A 25411-nucleotide genomic window follows, 5' to 3' on the forward strand; every position below is an offset into this window, starting at 1 on the left:
CAATGCTTAGTTAAACATTCAGTCTTTTGAAGGCTCTCGCGTGGTGGGCCGTGGCCAAGAAGAAGGGTGTGTTTGGGCGTTGTTTAGGATTATTGTCTGTCTGTGGTTTGGACAGGAGGATTCGGGAGTAACTGTTGTCAGGGCAACAAGGGTTGTGGATTTTGCCACCTCAGCGTCAAAGGGTCTTTTGGAGTCTTGTCAGTCGTGTTATCAGTTGGATATCGGGCATTCTCCGGAGTTGCTTTAGTTGGGACAGGATGTCCTATCATTTGTTCTGGACTGTCCGGGAGAACTGATTGCGAGAGTTGGCAGTGCAAACGTGATAAGACGGCGTCATGTATCTCTTATGCCCTATATTCCACTTGTTTTCCTTAAACTATGGTATAAGTGCTATTTATTATATATCGGGTGTGTTAGAGTAATACAAACAGTTGATCGGTAAATACGAGGAAAGATACTATTCCCTGCTTGATTATTCCCTGCTTGATTATATTAGGCCTATTAGAATAACTGGTTAAATTAAGTGTATTGGAATAATGAAAACAGACGGTGACTATGAGAAAAGGTACTATCTCCATCATTGTCAAAATTCTGGGAAGTACACTGGTCAAATTTCAAAATAAAGATGCGTTGTTGTACAATGACCAAAAAGAAGAGAGGGCTCGCCATTCTATTCTAAAAACAAGCATGAAACTAAAAATAAAGTTTGTGCTGAGAAAACGTCACATCCGATAGTAGTTTAACTAATGCCGCCTTTAATGGATGTCGTAATTCTGGGAAATACCACTTCCATAGTCGAAATCGCAAGTAAACGCCCACGCATTCTGCTGGAGTTCTGGGAATTCCGAGTTTCAGAGAAGAGACAACCTTTCACCTTTCAAAATGGTGGCCAGCTAGCAGGGTGGTGGTGGTGTTATACTTTTATAGAAGAAACTATTGTTTTTAAATTTGCCCGTGGGGACTGAATAATTTAGTTGTGGTGTTGGGAAACCAGAACTGATTTGGACTGTAATGGACCGGAGCAGATCCCCGAAAAGAAGAAGAAAAGTGGAGAAAAATAACAAAGAGATAAAGAAACGAAGACTGTCGCCCTCGAGTTCGTCGTCGTCGTCTTCTTCGTCTTCAACTCGGGGCAAATCCAAGAAAAAAGCACACAAAAGTCCAGGTGAGTGCTGAGAAGAGAAAATAATTGGACGACCAGACTATAAATATTACCGAAGGTCGTCTCGTCATATTACGTACTTGTAGCACTGGTACACGCAATTGGACGTACTTGTACAAGTCCACGTATTTGTACGAATAGTATACGCGAGTCCGCGCTCGTACTTGTAATACATATACAAGCAGTTCAAATATTAGACATCAAATATTGATTCTAAGATAAAAATGATAGAAAATTGGAACAATAACTGTTACTGTAATGACTTACCTTCTTTTTTGGCTGGGTTGAAACAAAAGCAGTTGCGATGTGTCCGTAAACGGGGGTCTAAGGCAGGTACAGTTTTTCGGACCAAATTTCTTTTTTCATCAAAACCCATCATCTAATACATCACTTTAAAGTGCTTTTCAAACCATCCAAAGAACTGAAACCCATTTAGAAAAAAAAATCCCAGAAATAACAACTCTACAGCTGATTGAAGGTAGCTACTCCAGATATACAGTGGGGCAAATAAGTATTTAGTCAATCACTAATTGTGCAAGTTCTCCCACTTGGAAATATTAGAGAGGCCTGTAATTGTCAACATGGGTAAATCTACACCATGAGAGACAGAATGTGGAAAAAAAAAACAAAAAATCACAATGTTTGATTTTTAAACCATTTATTTGCAAATCATGGTGGAAAATAAGTATTTGGTCAATACCAAAAGTTCATCTCAATACTTTGTTATGTACCCTTTGTTGGCAATAACGGAGGCCAAACGTTTTCTGTAACTCTTCACAAGCTTTTCACACACTGTTGCTGGTATTTTGGCCCATTCCTCCATGCAGATCTCCTCTAGAGCAGTGATGTTTTGGGGCTGTCGTTGGGCAACACGGACTTTCAACTCCCTCCACAGATTTTCTATGGGGTTGAGATCTGGAGACTGGCTAGGCCACTCCAGGACATTGAAATGCTTCTCACAAAGCCACTCCTTTGTTGCCGTGGCTGCGTGTTTGCGATCATTGTCATAGTGAAAGACCCAGCCACGTCATATCTTCAATGCCCTTGCTGATGGAAGGATATTTTCACTCAAAATCTCTTGATACATGGCCCCATTCATTCTTTCCTTTACACAGATCAGTCGTCCTGGTCCCTCTGCAGAAAAACAGCCCCAAAGCATGATGTTTCCAACCCCATGCTTCACAGTGGGTATGGTGTTCTTCAGATTCAATTCCGTATTCTTTCTCCTCCAAACACGAGAACCTGTATTTCTACCAAAAAGTTCTATTTTGGTTTCATCTGACCATAACACATTCTCCCAGTCCTCTTCTGGATCATCCAAATGCTCTCTAGTGAACCGCAGACGAGCCTGGACGTGTACTGGCTTCAGCAGGGGGACACGTCTGGCAGTGCAGGAGTTTAGTCCCTGGCGGCGCATTGTGTTACTGATAGTAGCCTTTGTTACTGTGGTCCCAGCTCTGTAGGTCATTCACCAGGTCCCCCCGTGTCGTTGTGGGATTTTTGCTCACTGTTCTTGTTATCATTTTGATGCCACGGGGTGAGATCTTGAATGGAGCCCCAGATCGAGGGAGATTATCAGTGGTCTTGTATGTCTTCCATTTTCTAATAATTGCTCCCACAGTTGATTTCTTTACACCCAGCGTTTTACGTATTGCAGATTCAGTCTTCCCAGCCTGGTGCAGATCTACAATTTTGTCTCTGGTGTTCTTCGACAGCTCTTTGGTCTTGGCCATAGTGGAGTTTGGAGTGTGACGGACTGCGGTTGTGCACAGGTGTCTTTTATACCGGTGTCTTTTATACCAGGTGCCATTATTACAGGTAACGAGTGGAGCCTTGTTAGACCTCGTTAGAAGAAGTTAGACCTCTTTGACAGCCAGAAATCTTGCTTGCTTGTAGGTGAACAAATACTGGTTTTCCACTCTAATTTGGAGATAAATTCTTTAAAAATCAAACAATGTGATTTTCTGTATTTTTTCCCTCCACATTCTGTCTCTCATGGTTGAGGTTTACCCATGTTGACAATTACAGGCCTCTCTAATCTTTTCAAGTATGAGAACTTGCATAATTGGTGGTTGACTAAATACTTATTTGCCCCACGGTATGTTCTGGACTTCATCGCTTAACTTATTTTGGTATGATATGGTGAGTTCTAAAGGGTTAAAACAAAAAATAAATGTTAGTAGAACTGAATTACATGTGTGAAAATAAATCTGGAAAGTAAAAAACATCAAAGAATCAAAAGAAAAAACTTGGAAAACCACCTCTCTAACTATAGCCTATACACTTCGAAATATGCTTAAAATGTTTAAAGTCATCACCCACAGCTCTGGGGGGGGGGGGGATCACCCAGAATCACCCACAGCTCTGTAACAAAACTATCTGAACATCAGCAGAATGTGACAAAATCATGCCAGTCGTCGTACTAGCCTCCAGTGTTGTTAATAACGGTGTTAGAATATAACAGCGTTACTAACAGCGCTATTTCTTTCAGTAGTGAGTAATTAATTTTCTCATCTTGGCAACGCCGTTACTGTTACTGATGTGAGAATGAATGATGTGCGTTACTATGCGTTACAATGTTGGTTGAATGACGCGAGAAAAGTCTGAGAGAGATAGACTCACGGAGACGAGAGATCAAAGCAGGAATGGGGAGGAGACAAGGTAGTTGCAGACGCGATGCTCGGTGGCTCCAATAATACCTGACTGTAACCGATAGCCTACAAACTACGCCCACATGATGCTACTGTAGATATCACGAATTTATAGAACTCGATGCAAATGACAGACATGGCAGCATTAGCAACATGTATAAAGAACTAGATGCGTTAGTGAACAGCTGCCATCTTAAAGCAGTAGACTTCTCAGGAAGGCTCTGTTGTAGAGAGCCTTCCTAGCAAACCTAAGTAACTTTTTATCTAAAATGCTCCTAAATCGGCAAACTCTTGACTTAAATCTATCTTTATATGATGAAAGTTTTAAAACTTACACATGTCGAAAGTAGACAGAAGGGAACTAATGCAATAACGGCAGCAATTTTAACAACTTTAGTGGTTGAGTCACAACATTAAATGACTTCCACACATAGCAAAGGCAAGGCAAGGCAAGGCAAATTTATTTATATAGCACAATTCAACACAAGGCAATTCAAAGTGCTTTACATCACATGAAGACCATAAAAATCACATTTAAATCAACACAACGTAAAAACCAAGACAAAAGATCGCATTTAATCACAGAATAAAAATAAATAAATAAAAATAAAACAAAAATAAAAATAAAGCAAAAACTACTACTAATAATCATTGAAATCAGCAATGGAGATAAGCACAAGAGGAATAGAAGGCAGGTAGATTGAAATATATAGACAGTTATGGATATGCAGTGCTAAACAAAAGCGTTTTTAGCCCTGATTTAAAGGAGCTAACAGTTTGAGCATACTTCAGACGTTCGGGTAACTTGTTCCAGAGCTGAGGAGCATAATAACTAAATGCTGCCTCACCCTGCTTGGTTCTTGTTCTTGGAACATGCAGAAGACCCGTTCCAGACGACCTTAGGGGTCTAGATGTCTCATAGGAATCTAACAAGTCAAGCATGTATTTTGGTCCAAGGCCATTAAGTGTTTTGTAGACGAGCAGTAGTATTTTATAGTCTATCCTTTGACTCACTGGAAGCCAGTGTAGCGATTTCAAAACCGGTGTAATGTGGTCCAGCTTCCTTGTATTTGTGAGGACTCTGGCTGCAGCATTCTGTACTAGCTGCAGCTTCCTGACTGATTTTGTATCAAGACCTGTAAATATACCGTTGCAGTAGTCCAATCTGCTGAAAATGAATGCATGCATAAGTTTTTCCATGTCTTGTTGAGTCAGAAGCCCCTTAATTCTGGTTATATTTTTTAGGTGGTAATAAGCGGATTTAGTGACAGACTTTAGATGGCTATCAAATTTTAGGTAAGAGTCAATAATTACGCCAAGGTTTCTGACTTGATTTGTAGCTGTAAGTGACATTGTGCTAAGTTGGCTGCTTATCTTTGACCTTTCCTTTTTTGGCCCAAAAATGATCACCTCTGTCTTCTCCACATTTAACTGGAGAAAATTCTGGCACATCCATTCATTGATTTGATGAATGCATTTACTCAGGGAGACTAAGGGACTATAATCATGTGGGGACACAGAAATGTACAGTTGTGTGTCATCTGCATAGGCGTGACAGGAGATGTCATACTATTCCATTATCTGAGCTAACGGAAGCATATAGATGTTAAATAAGAGTGGTCCAAGAATTGACCCTTGAGGGACTCCACACGTGAATTTGGTTCGTTCTGACTGATAGTTTCCAATTGACACAAAGAAATCCCTATCATGTAAATAGGATGTGAACCACTGAAGAATAGTGTCAGTAAGCCCTACCCACTGTTCCAATCTGCTGAGTAGTATGTTGTGATCAACCGTGTCAAATGCGGCGCTTGAGATCCAATAGTAGCAGAACAGATGATTTGCCTGCATCGGTATTCCGACGAATATCATTTAGGACTTTGATAAGCACGGTCTCGGTGCTGTGTTGTGGCCGAAATCCAGACTGAAATGAGTTAAAAAGATTGTTTTGCATCATAAAAGTCTGGATCTGTTCAAACACAACCCTTTCGATAATTTTCCCCAGGAATGTCAGATTTGATATTGGCCTGTAATTACTAATGGTTGAGGCATCCAGATTAGGTTTTTTTAGGAGAGGTTTTATTACTGCAGTTTTTAAAGTCTGAGGAAACTCTCCTGTTTGGAGGGAAGTATTTATAATCTGAAGTATGTCTGGGGCTATGCAATGAAAAACAGTTTTGAAAAAGTTTGAAGGAAGGATGTCAAGGCAGCATGTTGTGGGCTTTAATTTCGACACAATTTCTGTTAAAGTGGCATAGTCCAAGAGGCTAAACTGTCTAAGATTGACGTGGGGGATATTTTGGGAGGCATTTAGTGTAACATTTGTTAATCCGGAGTTGCACGCAGTCTGTCTAATCTTTAGTACTTTGTGTGTAAAGAATGCTGCAAAATTATTACAGGACACCTCAGATGCCAATTCCTGAGGTATTGATGCTTGTGGGTTTGTCAGTTTGTCAACAACAGAAAATAGTGTGCGAGTATTGTTGGTGTTTCTACTAATGATCTCTGAAAAATATGATTGTCTAGCATTTTTCAGTTCCTGGTTGTTTTTGCGAAGACTCTCTTTGTAGATATCATAAAAAACTAGGAGTTTGTTTTTTCGCCATCTGCGTTCTGCTCGTCTACAAACTTGCTTTTGTTTTATAGCTAGTATGGCATTTCTCCAGGGTGACCTCTTCTTTCTTGACAAAGTTTTTGTCTTAATCGGGGCAATAGTGTCCATTACAGTCATCACACTGGAACTGAAACTATTTACAAGTTCTTCCACTGGAGCTATTGTAGGGGTTAATGATGAGGCATAGGCCTGTGTGAATAACGCACATGTTTTATCACTTATGTAACGCTTCCTAATCACCTCTGTTTCCCTTTTCAGAGGATGGACAGGGGAGGTCATTTTAAACAATGCAGTAGTGATCAGACAGAGCAACATCATTCACTGTGACCTCAGAGATGTTAAGACCTTTGGATATTATTAAGTCCAGTATGTGCCCTCTGTTATGTGTTGGAACTGTGACATGCTGAGATAAACCAAATGTATCCAAAATATTTAAAAGCTCTCTAGCACATCCTTCTTCAGGATTATCAACATGAATGTTAAAGTCACCCACTAAAACAACACAATCAAAGTCCATGCAGACGGGAGACAGTATTTTGGTAAACTCATCAAAAAACATTGTGTTATACTTCGGTGGTCTGTAAATTGTTACCAAAGGTTACTTATCTAATTATCGCAATATCCGCAATACCCTTGTGTCTGGTTAAGTTTAGGGTAAAGAATTGGGCTAGGGCCAGTTGTCCCAAAAACCCTTTAAACTTCACATTGTGTGACCTGTTATTTATTTATTTATGAGAAAAAACACATTGAAATTATCACCAGTTACTTTGCCAAGTAACTAATTACTCTTACATTCAGGTAACTGAGTTACTAACGCAATTACTTTTTGGCAGGAGTAATTTGTTACTGTAATTAATTACTTTTTTAAAGTAAGATTAACTAATTTGCTCCCAGAAACGTATAAATACGTTCTATTTTTAAATGCTTCACTGTCCCAAAAACGCGTTTATACATCTTTTACGTTTAAAACATTTTTTTTTTTTTTTTTAATAAGAAGCATATATAGACTCTGCTGTATCTGAGAAACAAAGAGCAATGCTCCAAACCCATTTTAATGCAATAAAACTGGCAGTAGCGCATTTTGTAAGACCAGGCAACCCGATTCAACAGTAGTGAACGGACGGGCAGCATGGTCGGAGCGCTGGCGGCATGATGCCAGGCGGCGCGTCGACCGAACAAAACAACCGAGAGAACGCCTGGGAGGCCAGGCGCTGGACGACCGCACAAAACGAGTGAGACCCCCCAGTGCAGTGGCTCGCCGAGCAGACCCCGCAGAAACGCAAAAAAAATCCATCTTTGTGAGACAGCCAACGATGAGGAAAAAGTTTACACGGCTTACGTGGCGACAACGGCCTCATCTCGGCGACAAACCGTCATCTCTCAGTAGTCATGTGTGAATAAATTGTTACTTTGCTATCAAAAGCTCTATTTGTCTGGTTGTTCATGGTATTTTTTAAAAGGAAAACATTCAGATGTTTGGAATGTAACTAATGCAAAAAATAGCTTTGTTAAAGTCAAACTTATGTTTGAAATATATGCGTTTACAAAAAGCTAATTTTCTCCGTTTTTTCATCAGAAATTGGAAAATTGCTCAAACTAAGCTATTTTCTAATGCTGATTTCTAAAAAGAATGGAAAAATATATGAACTCACTTTTTTTCTGCTGAAAGAAGAGAGTCTAATCTTTCTTTTGGTGGGTTCCATGGTCATATAGCAATAGAACAGAATTTTCTGTTGGCCTTGCAAAATCAGTCAAAATCCAGAAAAACGGCCGGGAGCGAAGGGCCTTGCTCTGGTGAAAATGGCTGGGAGTGAATGAGTTAACAACACTGCTAGCCTCGCAAGAGCACAACTATTCTCCCAGTCCAGCCCAACCGCGTTATCACCCCCCTATGTGCATTGCGCGCACAAATCATGGCGACCTCCGTAGGTCAAAACATTTACTAAATATTATAGATATTTAAATCAATGGCAGTATTTTTATGTTTTTAATAACATATTTTAGTCAAAGAGAACAATTGTGGCTTATTAGCGCCTACAAATCTTTAAGTCTGAGGTTCCCTTTAAATGCTTTATGAGTGAGTCCACTCACGCTTTGACGCTCATGCTGCTGAGAACAGGCGCTCACGATGATTCGATTAACTCGAGTTTTCGATTAGAAAAAAAGATTCGAAATAAATTTTACTGCTTCGAGTATTAGTTTAATTGTAAGTGGCCTTGTAATGGTTTATTTTGAAAGATTTTGCGTTTAGTTTTATTGATTTGGGTGGATACACTGCCCTCTACTCTGCCTCGTTTCACATGGCTAAGGCCAGCTGCTCCATGTTAAGACCAACATAAGCCAAGTTTTTGTTTGAGCTAATGTTTTTTTTATTTTTTTTTTTAAATGCATTCGTAATTTAGTTTATTGGTATATTTAGCCTTTTTTGTGGGAATATGTGTTACAACCATTTGTTAAGATCATTGTAAAAACAAAAACAAAAAAAAACGTTAGCGTTTTATAGCATTTAAGCTAGTGGACTTTTGCTATGTAAGTTAGCCATTGTTCTTTTGTTGTACATAGATCTTTATTTAGTTTTTATACTCAAGGCTCAACTCAGGTATTTTAATTTTCATGTTCCTTATCTGATTACTCGATTATTCGAACTAACTAATTCATCGGTTAACTGACTACTTCGATACTACTTCCGACTAATCGATAGCTGCCGACCTAATCGGAAGTCACAAATAAGGAAATCCTCCATCTTTCATCACGTTATAATCAATTGAAGGATTTATACTAAAACTTCGCCGTAGCTTCCAGTTAAAGAAAGATAACGTAGGTAGTAGCTCATTTAGCTAAATTAGCCACACAGCATCCACAAATGTAACAACGTTCCTTATTTTTTCTTTCTTTGTTTGGACGTCGAACTGCGTGAATTGAAAAATGAAAAACCCGCTCTTTACTCAGGGGTAAAAACGCATACCAAGAAGCGAAGACGACACTCCTCTTCGTCTTCCTCCTCATCTTCGTCTTCCTCCTCTTCCTCCTCGTCTTCAAGTGACGAAAGGAGGAAAAAGAAGAAAGCCAAGAAATCCAAAAAGAAGAAGAAAAAAAAGGCCAAGCTGAGGAAGAAGAAGAAGAAACTGAAGAAGATGGAGGAAGAGAAGAAGAAGAGCAAAGAGCAGGACATCCAGAAGAGGCTGATGAAGTTGGCCCAGCCGCTCGGCACCTTCCCGGCCAAACCTTCTTCCTCCTCGCTAGAGATTTGGCATGGCGACGATGACGACGGCGGTGCCGAACTGGGCCCAGGTAACACCTTTGTCAGGGCAGCCGTGTTGGAAGTCAATGCAATGACATTCAAATAAAGTCATAACTAGGGTATTTCTCAACTAATTTCCACACTCGAGGTTTAATCCATTTAAAGTAGGAGGGTTGGCAGTGATGGAACATTTGTCAATTCGCGGCAAGCGATGGGTTGTATGCCTGCTCGTGATAAAATTATTTCAATTCAAGGCAGAAGTATGAGACAACCGACCGACATGGCCGCCCTGAGACGACATTCCCATCAAAGTCAATGCATTGAAATTCATTGACGTCCAATCCATTTTAAGTGGGAGGGTTGACAGCGAGTGAACAAACATTCATGTGCTGCAACCCTGCCACTTCCTGGATCAGTTCCTGTACGTTTTTGATCATTTCCTGTCGATTTCATAAAATGAAAAATAATATCCCCAAATGTAGAGGAAGTGCCCCACAATCAACAGAAAGTGACCCCTAAGACTTTTCTTTCGGGGTTCCCCATTTTGTTGGGCATTTTCAGATGACTTCCTGTTGATTTCGGGTCACTTTCCGTTGGTTTTGGGGCACTTACAGGTCACTTTTGGATAGTTCTGGGGCATTCCCAGGTGACTTCCTATACATTTTGGCTCACTTCCTGTTGATTTTGGGGCATTTTATGTCACTTCCTGTATATTTTGGGTTTCTGTCTTTTGGGTTTGAGGCACTTACACATCACTTTCTTATGATTTTTGGGGGACTTACCGGTCACTTCCTGCTGCTTTCAAGTCAGTTTCTGTTCATTTTGGGACAATTGGGTCATTAAAAAACTGTTTAAAGTTTATTACTCTTTTTTTTTTTTTTTTTTTTTTTTTTTTTTTTTAACATTTACGAAACGTAATTTTCGGACTATAAGCCACTACTTTTTCCCCTCATTCTGAATCGTGCGGCTTGTTGTCCAGTGCGGTTTATTTGTTGATTTATTTGGTTTAATAGTTAACACTTTATTCGGCAGCGTCGTCACAAAATCATCATAATTATGAGGTGACACTGTCATTGGCATTAATAAATGCTTACGACAGATGTCATAAAGTTTCATCTAGCAAATTTTGTCACTAACTCCATTTATGTCCAACTTGGATCTTTTACATCCATACAAAAGTGAGACAGTAGCCACGTTTACATGCTGACTTTTATTCATACCGATTCAAATCATTCCGAATAGAAATTTCACATCAGCTGTTTACATGTCACTTCATCTATTCCGATCCAGCGTTTACATGTGACTGCCTTTATTCCGAAAGGACGTTTGACAACTGCCGTCTGACATGCGCAGATTAATCAAAACAAAGCGTCACGTTGCAAAACATTGAGATCGATTGTCAGATCAGCTGCTGTTTTAACTTTTCGAGTGGAAACAAAACTTCAGAATGACACGCCGTTCATTTAAAAAGTTGTGTGGGTGCGCTGTGCGTGTGCTTGGAAGCCATGTTGCAAGTGACGTTACTTACGTCACCAAGTGACGTCACCACGTCAGTACGGAGCATGTGCAGAAAGAACGCAACCAGACACCATTCCGCTTCCCTGTTTACATGATATAATTTTACTTCTAATCGGTTTGGGAAAAGGAATATTCCACCCCTGTGAAACGGAATGAAATTCCATTCGGTTTGGGCCTGTTCATTCCGAATGAGGTGTTTATATGGAACACATTTATTCGGTTTGAACAAATATTCCGATTGTAATTGGAATATTTGGCTCCATGTAAACGTGGCAAATGTTAGGCATTGTGCTTGTTTTCTCCTAGTGTGACTTGTCCCTGCGATTGCCCATTGATTTCACCTGTTGTTCCTGCTCCTAGTGTATATCCAACCTGCATCCTCCTGTGCTCACCTGTTCCTCATTGTGTCGAGACCCCTTGTCTGTGTGTGTATATAAGCTTCCGGTTTCTTTTCACTCCTTGTTGCGTCATTGTCAATGTTGAAGTCAAGTCCTGTCCAAGCCCTCGTGTACCCGTCCCTTCTATTAAGTAAGTTTTGTTTGAACATTGCCTCTTTGATCCCTAGTCCTTTTGGTTGTACTTTGTGGTTTTTGGAGTTCACTGCCACCTGCCTTGCTGCGTTTTTTGTTTCCCTGCATTTGAGTCCACACCACCTGCCAGCCCTGCGTCCCTGGCAGACAGTTTGCCAGATGACACAAAATGACATCTTTCATAAGCCATAGACTTCATAACCTATTGACATGACATGGGAAACGGGGCCGGTTCGTAGGGGACCTATTTCCAAAACTTCAAATATTTTCAAAACCAAAGCTGCTACCGACTTTAAACCAAAACATGCCATATATGAGTCCATGGAGACTCATATATGGCTAAGGTAGGTGCCTGTTTTGGCGGCATCAAAAAATTCAAAATCGTTCCCTGATAAAATCCCGATTAATTTTATACAAGTATAACAGGTGCCAGCTGAGGTGGCTCGGGCATCTGGTTCAGATGTCTCCTGGACGCCTCTCCGGAGAGGTGTTCCGGGCATGTCCCACCGGCGGGAGGCCCCGGGGACGACCCAGGACACGCTGGAGAGACTATGTCTCTAGGCTGGCCTGGGAATGCCTTGGGATCCCGCCGGAGGAGCTGGTTGAAGTGGCTGGGGAGAGGGAAGTCTGGTCTTCCCTGTTAAAGCTGCTGCCCCCGTGACCCGACCCCGGAGCAAGCGGAAGCTAATGGATGGATGGATGGACAAGTATAACAAAACTTTAAATGGCTATAAAATTCTCCGATTTTACACTACATTCACAAATATTACCAAAACCAAATGCAGAGATAATCACCTATACTTTCAAGATGAATACCAATATTTAATATGTAAGTTTTTGCCCAAAATACCAACTTATTTTTCTTTTATTTACTGCATGTTTTCAACAGCTAATAAATCACTCAATTTTCACATCAGAAACTTAATACTTGAGGAAAACATGCAGAATCAATTATAATATATAAATAGATTACTAATAATTCTATGTACAATCACAACTTTTTATAGAATAGAATAGCCCTTTATTGTCATTATACAGTTGTCCAATGAAATTGTGGAGCGTTTCCCTTTACTGTGCTATATAAACGAAAATCTCAAAAATGACCAAGTATAAAATCTAAATAAACAAATATAAAATGTGTATGAAATAGCCCTATGTTCAGGCAGTGCAAATAATCAAAGTGAAGTAGCAGCAGTTTGACAGTTAATGCTTTGAATATTGGAGGTGAGTAAGTATTGCACATAGAATATTGCATATAAATGAATATTTGACTATGCCTTGGAGCATTTCCCTTTGCAGTCCATGATAAGATCTCAAAAGTGACTTGCAAGTAATAAATCTAAATAAACAAATATAAAATGAGTATGAGATAGCCCTATGTTCAGGCAGTGCAAATAATTGGAATTATATATATTTATGAATTATTTAAAGATAATGACGTAAAGCAGTCTCGATTCTTGGTTAAAAGCAAAATAAACTGCAGGCAGTATTTATGTTACCTAAATATGGCAAATGTGCGGCTCGTCTTTAAATTCACTGTGCTGCCGCCTTACCACATCTCCACAGCAAAAAGCGTTTTACATTGAAATTCTTGTGAATAAATGCTTAAATCCCTGAATTCTTTATAGATATGTACGTAAAACAGTCTCGATTTTTGCTTAAAAGCAAAAAACAAAAAAAAAAGCAAGCAAGCAGTTTGAATATACTTTACTTAAATCTGTCGAAGAATTATGCTTGTCTGTTAGCTCTTTGTTACAATAAGGGTGTCACAATGACTTTTTCTGTTCAAAACTCTTGTGAATAAATGCTTAAATCACTGAATTCTTTATAGATACGGACGTAAAACTGTCTCGATTCATTGTTAAAAGAGCAACAACAACAAAAAAACGGGCTGTTACGCATCTATTTTAAGTATATATGCTGAAGAATGACGCCAATGCCGTAGCGGTTCCCATTCTCCCATTGATTTTTTTCACAACATTTCAAAATGCATGCATGGTACAAAAAATATAATGATTACCTTAAATCCTCGGACAAATCACTCCTGAGACAATCCTCCCTGTTTGTATGCGGTTCAGCTTTCGTAGTTCTTCAAAATCCAAGCTTAAACCCGACACGAGTGTGTGCCGTCTTCGGCTATTACTAAATGAAGCTCGGCCCTCTATGATAAGGCGTGACGCGAAGAATGACGAAGTGTCAGGTCAATAGGTAATGCAGTCTATGCATAAGCATTCATTAATTCTCATGACATTGTCATGTCTTAATTATGATGGTCTTATGACAGTCTTATGACACTGCTGTCAAATAAAGTGTTACTGGTTAATAACTTGTGATGTAAATATCCAATAATGCTGTGAGGGCAGCTGTGGCTTATAGTCCGGTGTGGCTTATCTATGAACAAATGCCGTTTTCGTGTCAAATTTGGTGGGTGGCGGCTTCTAGTCAGGTGTCATTGTCTGAAAATTACGTCAGTACCGAAAAAAAAGTTTATACTGTATATTAGGGCTGTCCCAAACGACTAGTCAGCAGTTTTTAACGATTAGCTGACTATTCTTTTTTCTTTTTTTAGCTAATCTAGCAAATAAATTCTTGTTGATGCTTATTAATCCAGAAAAACATTTTGTAACACTTAAATTCTTTATTAAAGTACAAATAAACACACTGTAGTAGCCCCTCGGAATGACGACGTGAGATCAACTGATGTGCAAGGTTCTTTATTTTCATTCAGTCCTTATGACACCGTGAAAACTAAAAATTCATACAAAATAACATTTCACAGAGATCAAATATCAAACAATTTAAAACACAAATAAGATACCTTTCTCCGCTCTCCGAGGCGTGCAAATCAACATGGACACGGAAGTGCCGCTCCAAGACAAATTAATCTGACATCAGCTGGTCCAATCAAGTAACAGTTTGCATTTGTTAGATGTGCAAAAAGGCAAAGCATAGATATTGTAACTCAACAAGGAAGCGAGCTTACCGGCTCTTGTGTTGACAAGACGCAGCTGTCTGCTGATTGACAACCGGATTTTACATCGTTTAAATTCACAAGAATTGTCACCGGAAAAGCTCTGCTTACATAAGGCGGCGGCTAGCTACATTCACTAACAGACTAGCATTGTACTTCGACATATTTACGTAAAATAAATGCTAACTGCACATTTTATTTGCTTTTAACCAAGAATTGAGACTGTTTTATGTCCATATCTATAAAGAATTCAAGGATTCAAGCATTTATTCACAAGAATTTTAAACGAAAAAAGCTCTTTGTATGTGAATGCACTCAGTCAGCTTTAACAGCCTCGCCATTAATGCAGGCCCCCTATTTCTCAGCCCCGCACCCCGTGTCTAGTCAATAAATTATGAAGTCTATGACGTATCACTGGAGTAAAGCATGTGAAAAAAAAACTATGGATGCACATTGATACGACGCTGCAATGGAGTATTACTGTCAAATAATTAAATCATAAAAAAGGACTATGAGATTAAAGTCGTACTATTGCTACGAGAAAGAAATAGGTCATTATTACGTAGGGGTAATGTAGCTGTGAGGCGCTACGCACTTTACATACATGTACCTTAGCTGGGAGCTACGAAGAAACATTAGTATAAATTCTTGTATTATAATTTGATGTAGATGAAGCAAATTATTAACGACCTCCTTATTTGTAAAACGGATTCTAAAACACAAGATGCTTTCGATACGTAAAGTACGTAGCTGCTTATTCAACTACATTAGCCCTGATACTCTTTCGTACAACACGCTTAAAGCAACTTCAATGAAAAATGTCGTTAGTTAGTTAGTTATATGGACTTAGGATCTGCCAGCTAGTTGTCTTCTGTCGTCTTCCAAAATTACAACTGGGTGACGGCACTTCAGGTGTTCATTCATAGCCAACGTGCCGCCGCGGTATGCAATTGCAGAGCCTGGACAGACAGTGTACCTTCCTTTGTTAGTTCATGCTTTGGCCACTCTGGTGCGCTTTTTTGGCTGTGTGCTGCTTTCCCCGCTTCCATCCACCATTCTCAACTTTCCACGCATATATGTAACCCTTCATTAACCGTCGACAGGAGGGTGTGCTCGTCGACGCATTTACCTCATCGAAGACGTTGACGAGTCGAGACTGCTCTACTGTATATGTATTTTTGTGAATATGGCCGTGTGTTTGCAGTGATGACTGACGAGCAGAAGGCGCGGCTGGCCACCAGGAGGCCTCTGACCAAAGAGGAGTATGACGCCCGACAAAGCGTCATCCGCAAGGTGCTGGACCCCGAAACGGGGCGCACCAGGCTGGTGCGTGGCGAAGGCGAGATCATCGAGGAGATTGTCAGCAAGGACAAACACAAAGACATTAACAAGGTCAAACCCCACATTATCACCTGTCTATAAAGCTACTGAAAATGCCTTACGTGCGCTGAGAGCCAATGAGGACGGCCATTAGGGTTTGCCGGCCATGTTGTGTCAGTACCGTTCGATGAACGAGTCAATGGAGCTAACGTGTACTTTGATATGACTAAATTCTCAAACGGCTTGCCTGCCCGTAAACATCAGGGATGCAGTAAATTAATTGCATGCTTCGAAATAATTATATATAATTAGGTGTACATTTCAAATCAGTTCCTCTTCATTTTAGGACATTTCCAAGTCACTTCCTCTTTATTGGTCACTACCTGTTGATTTTGAGCCATTTCCAGGTGACTTTCTGTTGATTTCACATCACTTCCATTGGATTTGGGTCAATTCGTGTTGATCTTGGCTCACTTCCTGTTCATTTTTGGCATTTCTGGGTCACATCCTGTTCATTTGTCACCTGCTGTTGATTTGGGCTATTTCCAGGTCACTTCCTGATTTCAGTTCAGTTCCTCTTGGTTTTCATATAGGCATTCCTGGTCGATTTCCTGTAAATTTTGGGTCATTTCTTAATGATCTCACTTATTCTATTGTATACTGCCCATTTGTCATTTCCTGTTGATTTTGTAGCACATATTGGTCACTTTCTGTTTATTTCGGGTCAGCTCCTGTTGATTTTTGGTTCGAAATATTCATAAGACTTCATAACGAATTGACTGGACCCAGGGCCGATAAATAGGGGGCCATTGTTGGGGAGGCCGTCAAAGCTGACCGAGTGGAATCACTGATAAGACCTTTTATCATTGAAAATTAATGTGAATAAATGCTTAAATCCGTGAATTCTTTATAGATATGGACGTAAAACAGTCTGGATTCTTGGTTAAAAGCAGAACCACGGGGGGGGGGGGGGGACCTAGTGAATGACCTACAGAGAGCTGGGACCACAGTAACAAAGGCCACTATGAGTAACACAATGCGCCGCCAGGGACTCAAATCCTGCACTGCCAGACGTGTCCCCCTGAAGAAAGTACACGTCCAGGTCATAACACATTCTCCCAGTCCTCTTCTGGATCATCCAAATGCTCTCTAGCGAACCGCAGACGAGCCTGGTGTGATGTGATTTTCGTTTTTTTTTTTTTTTTTTTTTTTTCCCCCACATTGTATCATGGTTGAGGTTTACCCATGTTGACAATTACAGGCCTCTAATATTTTCAAGTGGGAGAACTTGCACAATTAGTGGTTGACTAAATACTTATTTGCCCCACTGTATGTCTAAGTACAATGCTAATCTGTTAGTGAATGTAGCTAGTGACCGCCTCATGTAAACGGAGCTTTTCTGGTGAAAATTCTTGTGAATAAATGCTTAAATCCCCAAATTCTTTATAGAAATGGAGGTAAAATAACTTTGTTGAAAGCAAAAAAAACGTGCAGTTAGCATTTATTTTACATAAATATTGCAAACTATGATGGCTATGCAGTAGCGGCTAATTTCTGCCATTGATTTTTTTTTTTTTCGTTTCAAAATGCATGCATGGTACGAAAAATATAATTACCTTGAATCCTCGAACAAATCACTCCTGAGACAATCCTTCCTGTTTGTATGTGGTACAGCGTTGCTACTTTTTCAACAGAAATCCGGCGTTAGATCGCTTTGTGTTTGTGAGTAGCTAATCTTGATGTGGCCGGCCCCCTACTTTAATGCGAGGCGCAGTGCATGAATGATCTGACCCATCAATGCCATTATGAAGTCTGTGAAATATTACCAAAGATAAAGTTAATGCTTAATCTTCACTTTGAGCCAATGTGTACTTCCTTTAGCTTCCAGGGTAGTTACAGGTAAGTTCCTGTCTATTTCGGGTGACTTCGTCTACATTTTGGGGCATTCCCAGGTCTGATACCGGCCGTTCCCATTAGTTTACAATTCGCATTACTCCTACCTGCACAGTCCCTGATATCAACAGGAAGTGCCCCTGAACACCCCCAAATCAACAGGAAGTGACCAGAAATGTCATGAAGTTAACAGAAAGTGACTTGGAAATCTGCCCAAGCTAAAATGAAAATTGAGCAATTTTGAGCTATTTCACACACTACCTCCACTGACTATCATGTTTATTGAAGGGCACAATATGGCCGACAAGCGATAACGGCTGTCCTTGTGCATTTATAGACCCCAATCACCAACGTCACACAATCACGTGATCGCTGTATTGTGCCGCTATATTGTCCGTCATTGTGTGTCCATATTGTCATTGATCGTAGTTTCTAAAGGTGGATTCACTTGCAAATTATTGAAGCCCCGGTGCTTTCAGACGCTGTAAACACATTGGATGAGTTGCATAAAAGCTGTTATTTGGAAAAGCTTCGGTCGATCCTGTCGCCTGATCCATATTTGATGCCCAAACCGATGTTTCCTCCCGTCCGGTCCCGTCCCGTGCGTCAGAGCTCATCCTGAGACCACAAAATTTCCAATCATATTCCAGTTTATGTCACGATGAGGAGTCAGGTACATTTGGTCAGCTGAGCGTCACCGTTGTCACGATTGTAAAATGAAACTTGATCGACAACGGGCCGGTGTATGCCGAAACATTGCTGCCCCGCGTGAAATGTCCCCCCCTGACGGGAGCGCTTATTTATAAGGCTTTATTGACGTGAAAGCATCAAATGTTTTCATGGACGCATTACAGTAATGGATTTACGACTGTAAGATCAGTTTAAAATAATTAAATTACACAAAATATTAGTTAATATTTTAGTAACAAATCGTGGACTGGGCCACATAACCATCTTTGAACAGAAATGTATTAGTCTACAGGTTTTCACGACCATATCCCAATGACAATTACACAGATATGACATTTATTAGTTCAAGCAGAGTAAAATAATACATATTCACAGTACAAGAAAGTCCTTTCTGTGTGGGCGCTCCCCTCAGGGGGGACATTTCACGCAGGGCGGCTATTTTTCGGCACAACACCTGTTGTTGCGCTCACCTTCTTGCTGTGCGACCGTGGCGACGAGCTTCGTAGTCTCCGTCTGATGTCTGCGATCGTGTTGGCATCATATTGATGTTTTCACCGCTGTCTAGCGGCTGTCGACACAAACACATCATGGACCGAGATAAACCGTGCTGCTTTCGAGATTTGCCCTTTTAACAATGGGCACACAGCAACTACTAAGATGACCGTATATCTTCTCTGTTACTGTAACCAACCGCCACACGTGCCTTCACCATTTTGATTAATCAATGTTAACGATTGTCAGGAAAGTTTTTGGGTTTGTTTACTAGGCGGTGATTCCTTAGACAAGCAGAAAAACACGCAGTAATAGGAGGAATGTACGTAGCGGTAATATGTAAACACGATGAGCTGACGGACAATATGGCGGCACCAGTCAGGGGGGCGGAGTTGTGACGTCACGTGATTGGGGTCTATACCAGCCTGGAGAAAATCACTTACGTTAGGTTTGCTGTCAGTTACTTTAAGATGGCGCTCGGTTACTTACAGCCGACAACTCTGACTGGTCGCGTCTATCTTTCACTCTTAAATATATCTATCCCTGAATTGCAAGCGCTTTTAAATATGCTTTTATCCTTTGCAATTTTGCAGCAAGCCACCAGGGGGGACGGCAGCACCTTCCAGAGAACACTAGGACTCAACAGATAGGAAGTCGCTTTGCCTGCTTTTCCCCATTTCGCTTGCCTTGCAAGCAGTCAGATTCATATAACATCAACTGTCCGACCTCTTCCCCGGTCATCTGATGTTCCGGCCAATCAGACGAAAAGTGGGAGCTGCAGACGTGACCAGGAAGCAACTATCTGCTTGAGAATCATGTCAAAGTTTGTTATTAAAAGAAGGGCAAAGAATGTCACCAAAAGTTTTTTTTTATTTTCTTTATTTTTTTTACTGTGGCTTCATGTGGATGGTCAAGAGAAGATTCGCGAGTGTGACGTAAAGAGCAATTGTCCAATTGGCAGCTGTATATTTTTTACTTCCCGTACAACCTTTTTTCTCAAAATATTATAACTTTAAACTTGTAATGTTACAACTTGAATCTTGTCATTTCTGACATTTTGTCTTATTACAACTGTACAATATTCTGCAACTTTTTTTCTCGTAGTATTTGGACTTCACCCGTCATAATCATTTTGTTTTTGCTTTATTTCAATGCGATTGTACATGTGTTTTCATTGAAACTGATCGTAATAATTGATTAACCCACACATTATTATAAGCTCCCTCATGAGCGTCACAACATGGCTGGTGGCTGCTCGTGGTGAAGCTGCTAGATCAGGAATGTGATTTCACTAGTATTTATGGGTTATACTGCTCAAATCATGTAGATCTAGTCGACATGACATGTATCATGGCATCATGATGTATCACTGAAAGATATTTGGCCGAAATCTTATAAGCCTTCTAAGTGCATGAATAAAAAATGGAAGACTATATCCTTTAAAGGGAACCTCAGTTTTCAAGACTTTAGGCTCTATTATTGCCATTGAAATCTATAATATTTAATTAGATTTTGTCGCATTCTGCTGCTGGTCAGATTGTTTTGTTACAGAGCTGTGGGATGCCTTCCAACTCCAACTATACTGCAGTGTCTCATAACCGATCCTAGGCGGCCTGCCGTGACTATGACTTGCTGCCATTTGACAGTTTGTATTCTTGACCCCTTTGTTGCATCTTTGCCTTTTTTCCGCCCCCATTTGTCTGCCGCCCAGGTTTTTGGAATCATCTACCATGGCCAGGTATTTGAGTCCATTATTTGTTTTTGCCTTGCTTTTACTGCCTCTCACCGCGTTTTTTGAAAATTTTTTATCCCGACCTGCTGTCACGGACCCTTTCTCGGTCTCCCTTTCCGCGATCACCTGTTTTTTGTGTGTATTCAATAAACCCTTGTACGCAATCCCTCTGCTATTGTTGTCTGCTTTGTGGTCAAGCCTCGCTTCCCATTTGCGGACCGTTTTTTGTATTTCATCAGAGGACTTGAGTTACTGATTGCAGCTAACCGATAAACAATACACATACTTTCGATGTAGAAAAAACCAACATTGTCCTTGTGGTGTTCGTTAAGGTTGCCAAAATTGTGGTCTTGAATGCTCCTTTAATGCAATGCCAGCTCACAATGTGTCTCGCGCGTTAACGACATGTTTATGTAATGAAAGAGTGAGTAGTCCGTAGCGTAGCACAGTGACATCGCCACCCAGAGTGCATTGCGTCGTCAACAACAATGGTGACCTACTAGTTAAACTAATTTTACAAATTTTATTAAAACGAAAACATTAAGAAGGGTTTTTATATCAAATTATTATAACTCATACTAACATTTATCTTTTAAGAACTCTGTTTTTCTATCCTTGGTTCCATTTGAAAAGTTCTGAGACTGTGCGTGTCCGATGACTGCTGAAACCGCACTCGTCCCTAGCGTAGACTGTCAATCCAATGGCGTACCGCACGTTACATGTCACTTCTGTGCGTTAATATTCATGATGTTAGCTACTGTTGCTAAGGAGGGGACAAGCTCACGTTTGTCCCCAATAGGAACTGAATGGAAATAGTGTACGAAGGATGTTTACAGAGCTAAACCTACCAATTCTGTCTGAAAATGATGTCCCTGGTGCCAAATTCACTAGTAAAGATGTGGAAGAACATACAAAAGTTCAGTTAAAGAGATGGCTTGAGTGTTGCGGGCTGAAAAAGAAGGAAAAAAGAAACGAGCCGACCTAAGGCCTTAGCTTTTTTATCGACACCTTTTTCTTGCGCCACTGACAATGACGTTCCTGTCTATCCTTTACCAGCATATGCCCTGTCTATCTTATATATTATATCCTCTGGTTGTCTTACACCTCTGACCGTTCTTTTGGGCAATTTGCATTGCTATTTTCATGTAGCAAATGCTACTCGTTGACAGCCAACGAACATTTTAAAATTTTTCAATAATCACAAATCTTAATTCTATAATTTATTTACACTTCCCCCTTACTAAAGTTTTTTTTTTTTTTTTTTTTCTTCTTTACAACAGAAAAGGTAATAGTGGCAGTCAGATACCATTTTAATTATTTTCAGGTCATTCATTGTCAGACAGAAGCAGCACGGCAAAACGCCACGCTAAAAAATAAGTAAGAAATATCAAATTGGCTTACCTCTTTGTCCTCTGAAGGACCATGCCAACCCAACTAAATGTTTACTGCATATGAAATGTGAATGGCTTCACCTTGCTGGCGTTAAACGTCCACGCAAGTTGATCCATTCTTCACATTTTTTCTTCCGAGTTTTTGGGTTCGGGAAACGTATGAAGAAAACATCCTTCATATGTCGTAATGTCTAGAGTCTTTTCTACATGTTCCATATCAGCAGTGCTTACTCGGAATGTTCGTTTTTGAAAGATTACCAGAGAAAACTATCAGAAATATAATGGTTTGTATGCGAGGGCGTGTCTATAGACCCTACCCACGTGACGTCACAACTCCGCTCTCCTGACTGGTGCCGCCCACTTGTCCGGCAACACATTGTGTTGACCTGTTACGGCTACGTACATTCCTCCTATTTACGACGTGTTTTTCTGCTCGTTAACATTAATAATCAAAATGGTGAAGGCGTGTGTGGCGGTCGGTTGCAATAACAGAGAAGATAGACGGAGAGACTTGAAGTTCTACCGGATTCCGAGAGACACGGAGAGGAGAGAGCGTGATGGGCTGCTGCAATTCGATGAGAAAACTGGGCTCCAAACGATTACCACAGATTATGTAGTAGTCATTTTATATCTGGTAAGATGCATTTAATATATATTTAGAGGGTTTTGGGCTGACAACCACAATTAAGATCATTGCTAGGCTAATCGCCGACAACATACACGTATGTATGTAGTGAGTGCTATCGCTAAACCATATAAACATTAAAAGCCCTAGCTCCATTGACAAATGACATGAAATACATTAGACTTGACAGTGGATGTTAGCAAGAACAAAAGATTTTGAATTGAAAATTTCGTAACTCACCTTCCGAGCACAAGATTCCTGCCGAATTTTCGTGTACGAGGACCTGTTTCACCCAACCAGCAACGTAGCATTTATAAGCCTCCAAGCTCTTAAAGTTTTTCAAACTTTCGTGAGAATAGGCTGATTTTGTGTGGACAAGATAGTTGTAAATATCAGGGTCAGGCAGAGACGGTGAAGGCAGCCGGTCAAAAATCATCGATTTAGGCATCAAATATGGATCTGGCGACTGTATAGAACGAAGCTTTTCCACATAACGCCTTTTATGCAACACATCCAGTGAGTTACGGCATCAGAAAGCACCGGGTCTTTCATGAAATGCATTTTAAATTCCTCGATCAATTGAAACCAATGCTAATACAGAGACAAAATGACGGACAAGTGGGCGGAACCATACAGCGAGCACGTGGTTTTATGACGTCGGTGGGTAGGCTCTATAATGAACCACTTCCGCTTTACGATGCGACGTCACGGTCGTTCTAAAAAAAGCATTCGTGCAGTACGCTATTACCTGCACTTGCTATAGCATGGATACTATTTTGTTTAGCACTTTTTCTTCATCAACACAACCGTGCATGTTTGAACCATCTGAGGCAGAATACAGTTCTGAAGAGGACACCGCTGAATCAATGTTGTTCCTCTGAGTCTGCAGCGGAATGCTATTTTATCCTTGAACATTAGTCTAGTACTGTATAGCATAGCACCAGAGGTGGGTAGAGTCGCCAAATATTTTACTCAAGTAACTTAAACTTGAAGTTACTTCAAATTAATATTACTCAAGTAAAAATAGTCATCCAGAAAATGTACTTAAGTACAAGTAAAATAGTATTTGGTGAAAAGAATACAGAAGTAGTGAGTAACATTGTGAATAACTGCTTAAGATGTTTTTTTTTTTTTTTTTTTAAACCAATGGTATTTTTTTTTTAAACCAATGGTATTTTTTTTCTCAGCACAAAGTTATCTATATGAACTGTTATTATTATACTGTACTATAACATATTACATTACCATATTAAGCCGAAGAAATACAAAAAAATATCACTGAATTCTGGCGAGAGACAAAAAAATCTACAGAATGAAGCATTGTTCGTCCAAAGGGCATGAGTTCCCTCTAGTAGAGAAAACATATTTCCTAGTATGAAACTAAATGGATCATATCTCCAGTTTCCCGTGATCAATCGGTGCCAAATGAATACAGAGAGAGACTGCTACATTGGGGAAAATAAGTATTTGAACACCCTGCAATTTTGCAAGTTCTCCCACTTAGAAATGATGGGCGGGTTTAAAATTTTCATGGTAGGTGCTTGTCCACTGAGAGGTTAAAAAAAAAATCAAGAAATCACTGTATGATTTTGTTAACAATTTAATTGGATTGTACTGCCACAAATAAGTATTTGAACACCTGAGAAAAGCTAAGTCAATATTTGGTACAGTAGCCTTTGTTCACAATTACAGAGGTCAAACGTTTCCTGTAATTTTTCACTAGGTTTGCACCAGAGGTTGCGCTAGACTTTTTCGTTTTCTGTCATTTTGACTGACAGGGTCATAAAAATCCGGTCATAATCTATTTTTACCCGTCACTTAAATTTTTAAAATGATAATGACATATTCAATTGCAGTGTTGGTCAAAAGTGGTGCGTTACTTAGGCTACGTTCATACTACAGGTCTTAATGCACGAATCCGATTTTTTCGTGTTTTTCAGACTCGAGTCAGGCATTAACTTGACGGTCTGAACGGGACAAGTCACATAGAAGTGGACCATTTCAAATCCGATCTGGGCCACTTTCATATGTGGTTCAAATCCGATCTGGGCCACATTTTTCAAGACTGTCGCGGCGGTCTGTACTGTCCTCTCTCCCAAATCGGATTTCATGCAGCAATTACGTCATCAAATAGCGAGAGAGACGCTATGGTCGCGTTGCAGCTGTGCCTTATTAGCGCCTAGCTTGCAGTGAACATGGCTTTTTGGAAAGAGCTGAGCTTGACAACAGTCATAAAAAATAAAAAGGGTTGAGGATTGGCCTGAGAATGCTCAGTTTTCTCTCTGCTCCAAGTGAGCAATATTTCAACATTGCATACACGGCCGAGAGTCGGGGCAAACTGCCCGCATGTGTGTGTGACATGCACGGACAGTGCGTGCATGCTATCGATCCATAAAAACTTTGAATATAAGCCTAAACGGGGATTATTTATGTCTGTTATTTGTGTCCTCCTTTTGAACAGCAAAATGTGATATCCCTGGAATGACGGATGACGTGTGTCATTTGTTTTGATGCTTCGCGGGTCTTCTTGCTCAGCGCGTGTCGGACTGCGAATTAGTGCGCATGCGTAATACTTGAACGG

At 40.3% G+C, this 25411-nt stretch overlaps 1 protein-coding gene and 1 long non-coding RNA gene across 2 annotated transcripts; one reads left to right on the forward strand and one right to left on the reverse strand.

Annotated features, from left to right (window-relative positions):
* The first annotated feature begins 834 nt into the window (after positions 1 to 834).
* arl6ip4 (ADP-ribosylation factor-like 6 interacting protein 4) lies at positions 835 to 20998 on the forward strand. Its single transcript, XM_057822889.1, has 4 exons — positions 835 to 1165; positions 9377 to 9718; positions 15892 to 16079; positions 19676 to 20998. The coding sequence occupies exons 1-4, from the start codon at positions 1012 to 1014 to the stop codon at positions 19730 to 19732; spliced, it is 741 nt and encodes a 246-aa protein (XP_057678872.1). The 5' UTR covers positions 835 to 1011; the 3' UTR covers positions 19733 to 20998.
* Positions 17210 to 23420, reverse strand: LOC130907601 (uncharacterized). The gene is made up of 3 exons (XR_009061503.1): positions 23071 to 23420; positions 19061 to 19158; positions 17210 to 18518 (listed from the first exon to the last, which is right to left on the reverse strand). It is a non-coding gene; the product is annotated as an uncharacterized LOC130907601 (long non-coding RNA).
* Positions 23421 to 25411: the final 1991 nt, after the last annotated feature.

Source organism: Corythoichthys intestinalis, chromosome 19 (genome assembly GCF_030265065.1).
Source record: "Corythoichthys intestinalis isolate RoL2023-P3 chromosome 19, ASM3026506v1, whole genome shotgun sequence".
Lineage (NCBI taxonomy): Eukaryota > Metazoa > Chordata > Actinopteri > Syngnathiformes > Syngnathidae > Corythoichthys > Corythoichthys intestinalis.

What these genes read in the sequence shown, in the direction of transcription:
- arl6ip4 (XM_057822889.1), top strand. Translation starts at nt 1,012, where the DNA reads ATGGACCGGAGCAGATCCCCGAAAAGAAGAAGAAAAGTGGAGAAAAAT. An exon ending in AAAAGCACACAAAAGTCCAG is followed by an intron (nt 1,166 to 9,376) that starts GTGAGTGCTGAG and finishes CTCTTTACTCAG; the next exon opens with GGGTAAAAACGCATACCAAG. An exon ending in CGGTGCCGAACTGGGCCCAG is followed by an intron (nt 9,719 to 15,891) that starts GTAACACCTTTG and finishes GTGTGTTTGCAG; the next exon opens with TGATGACTGACGAGCAGAAG.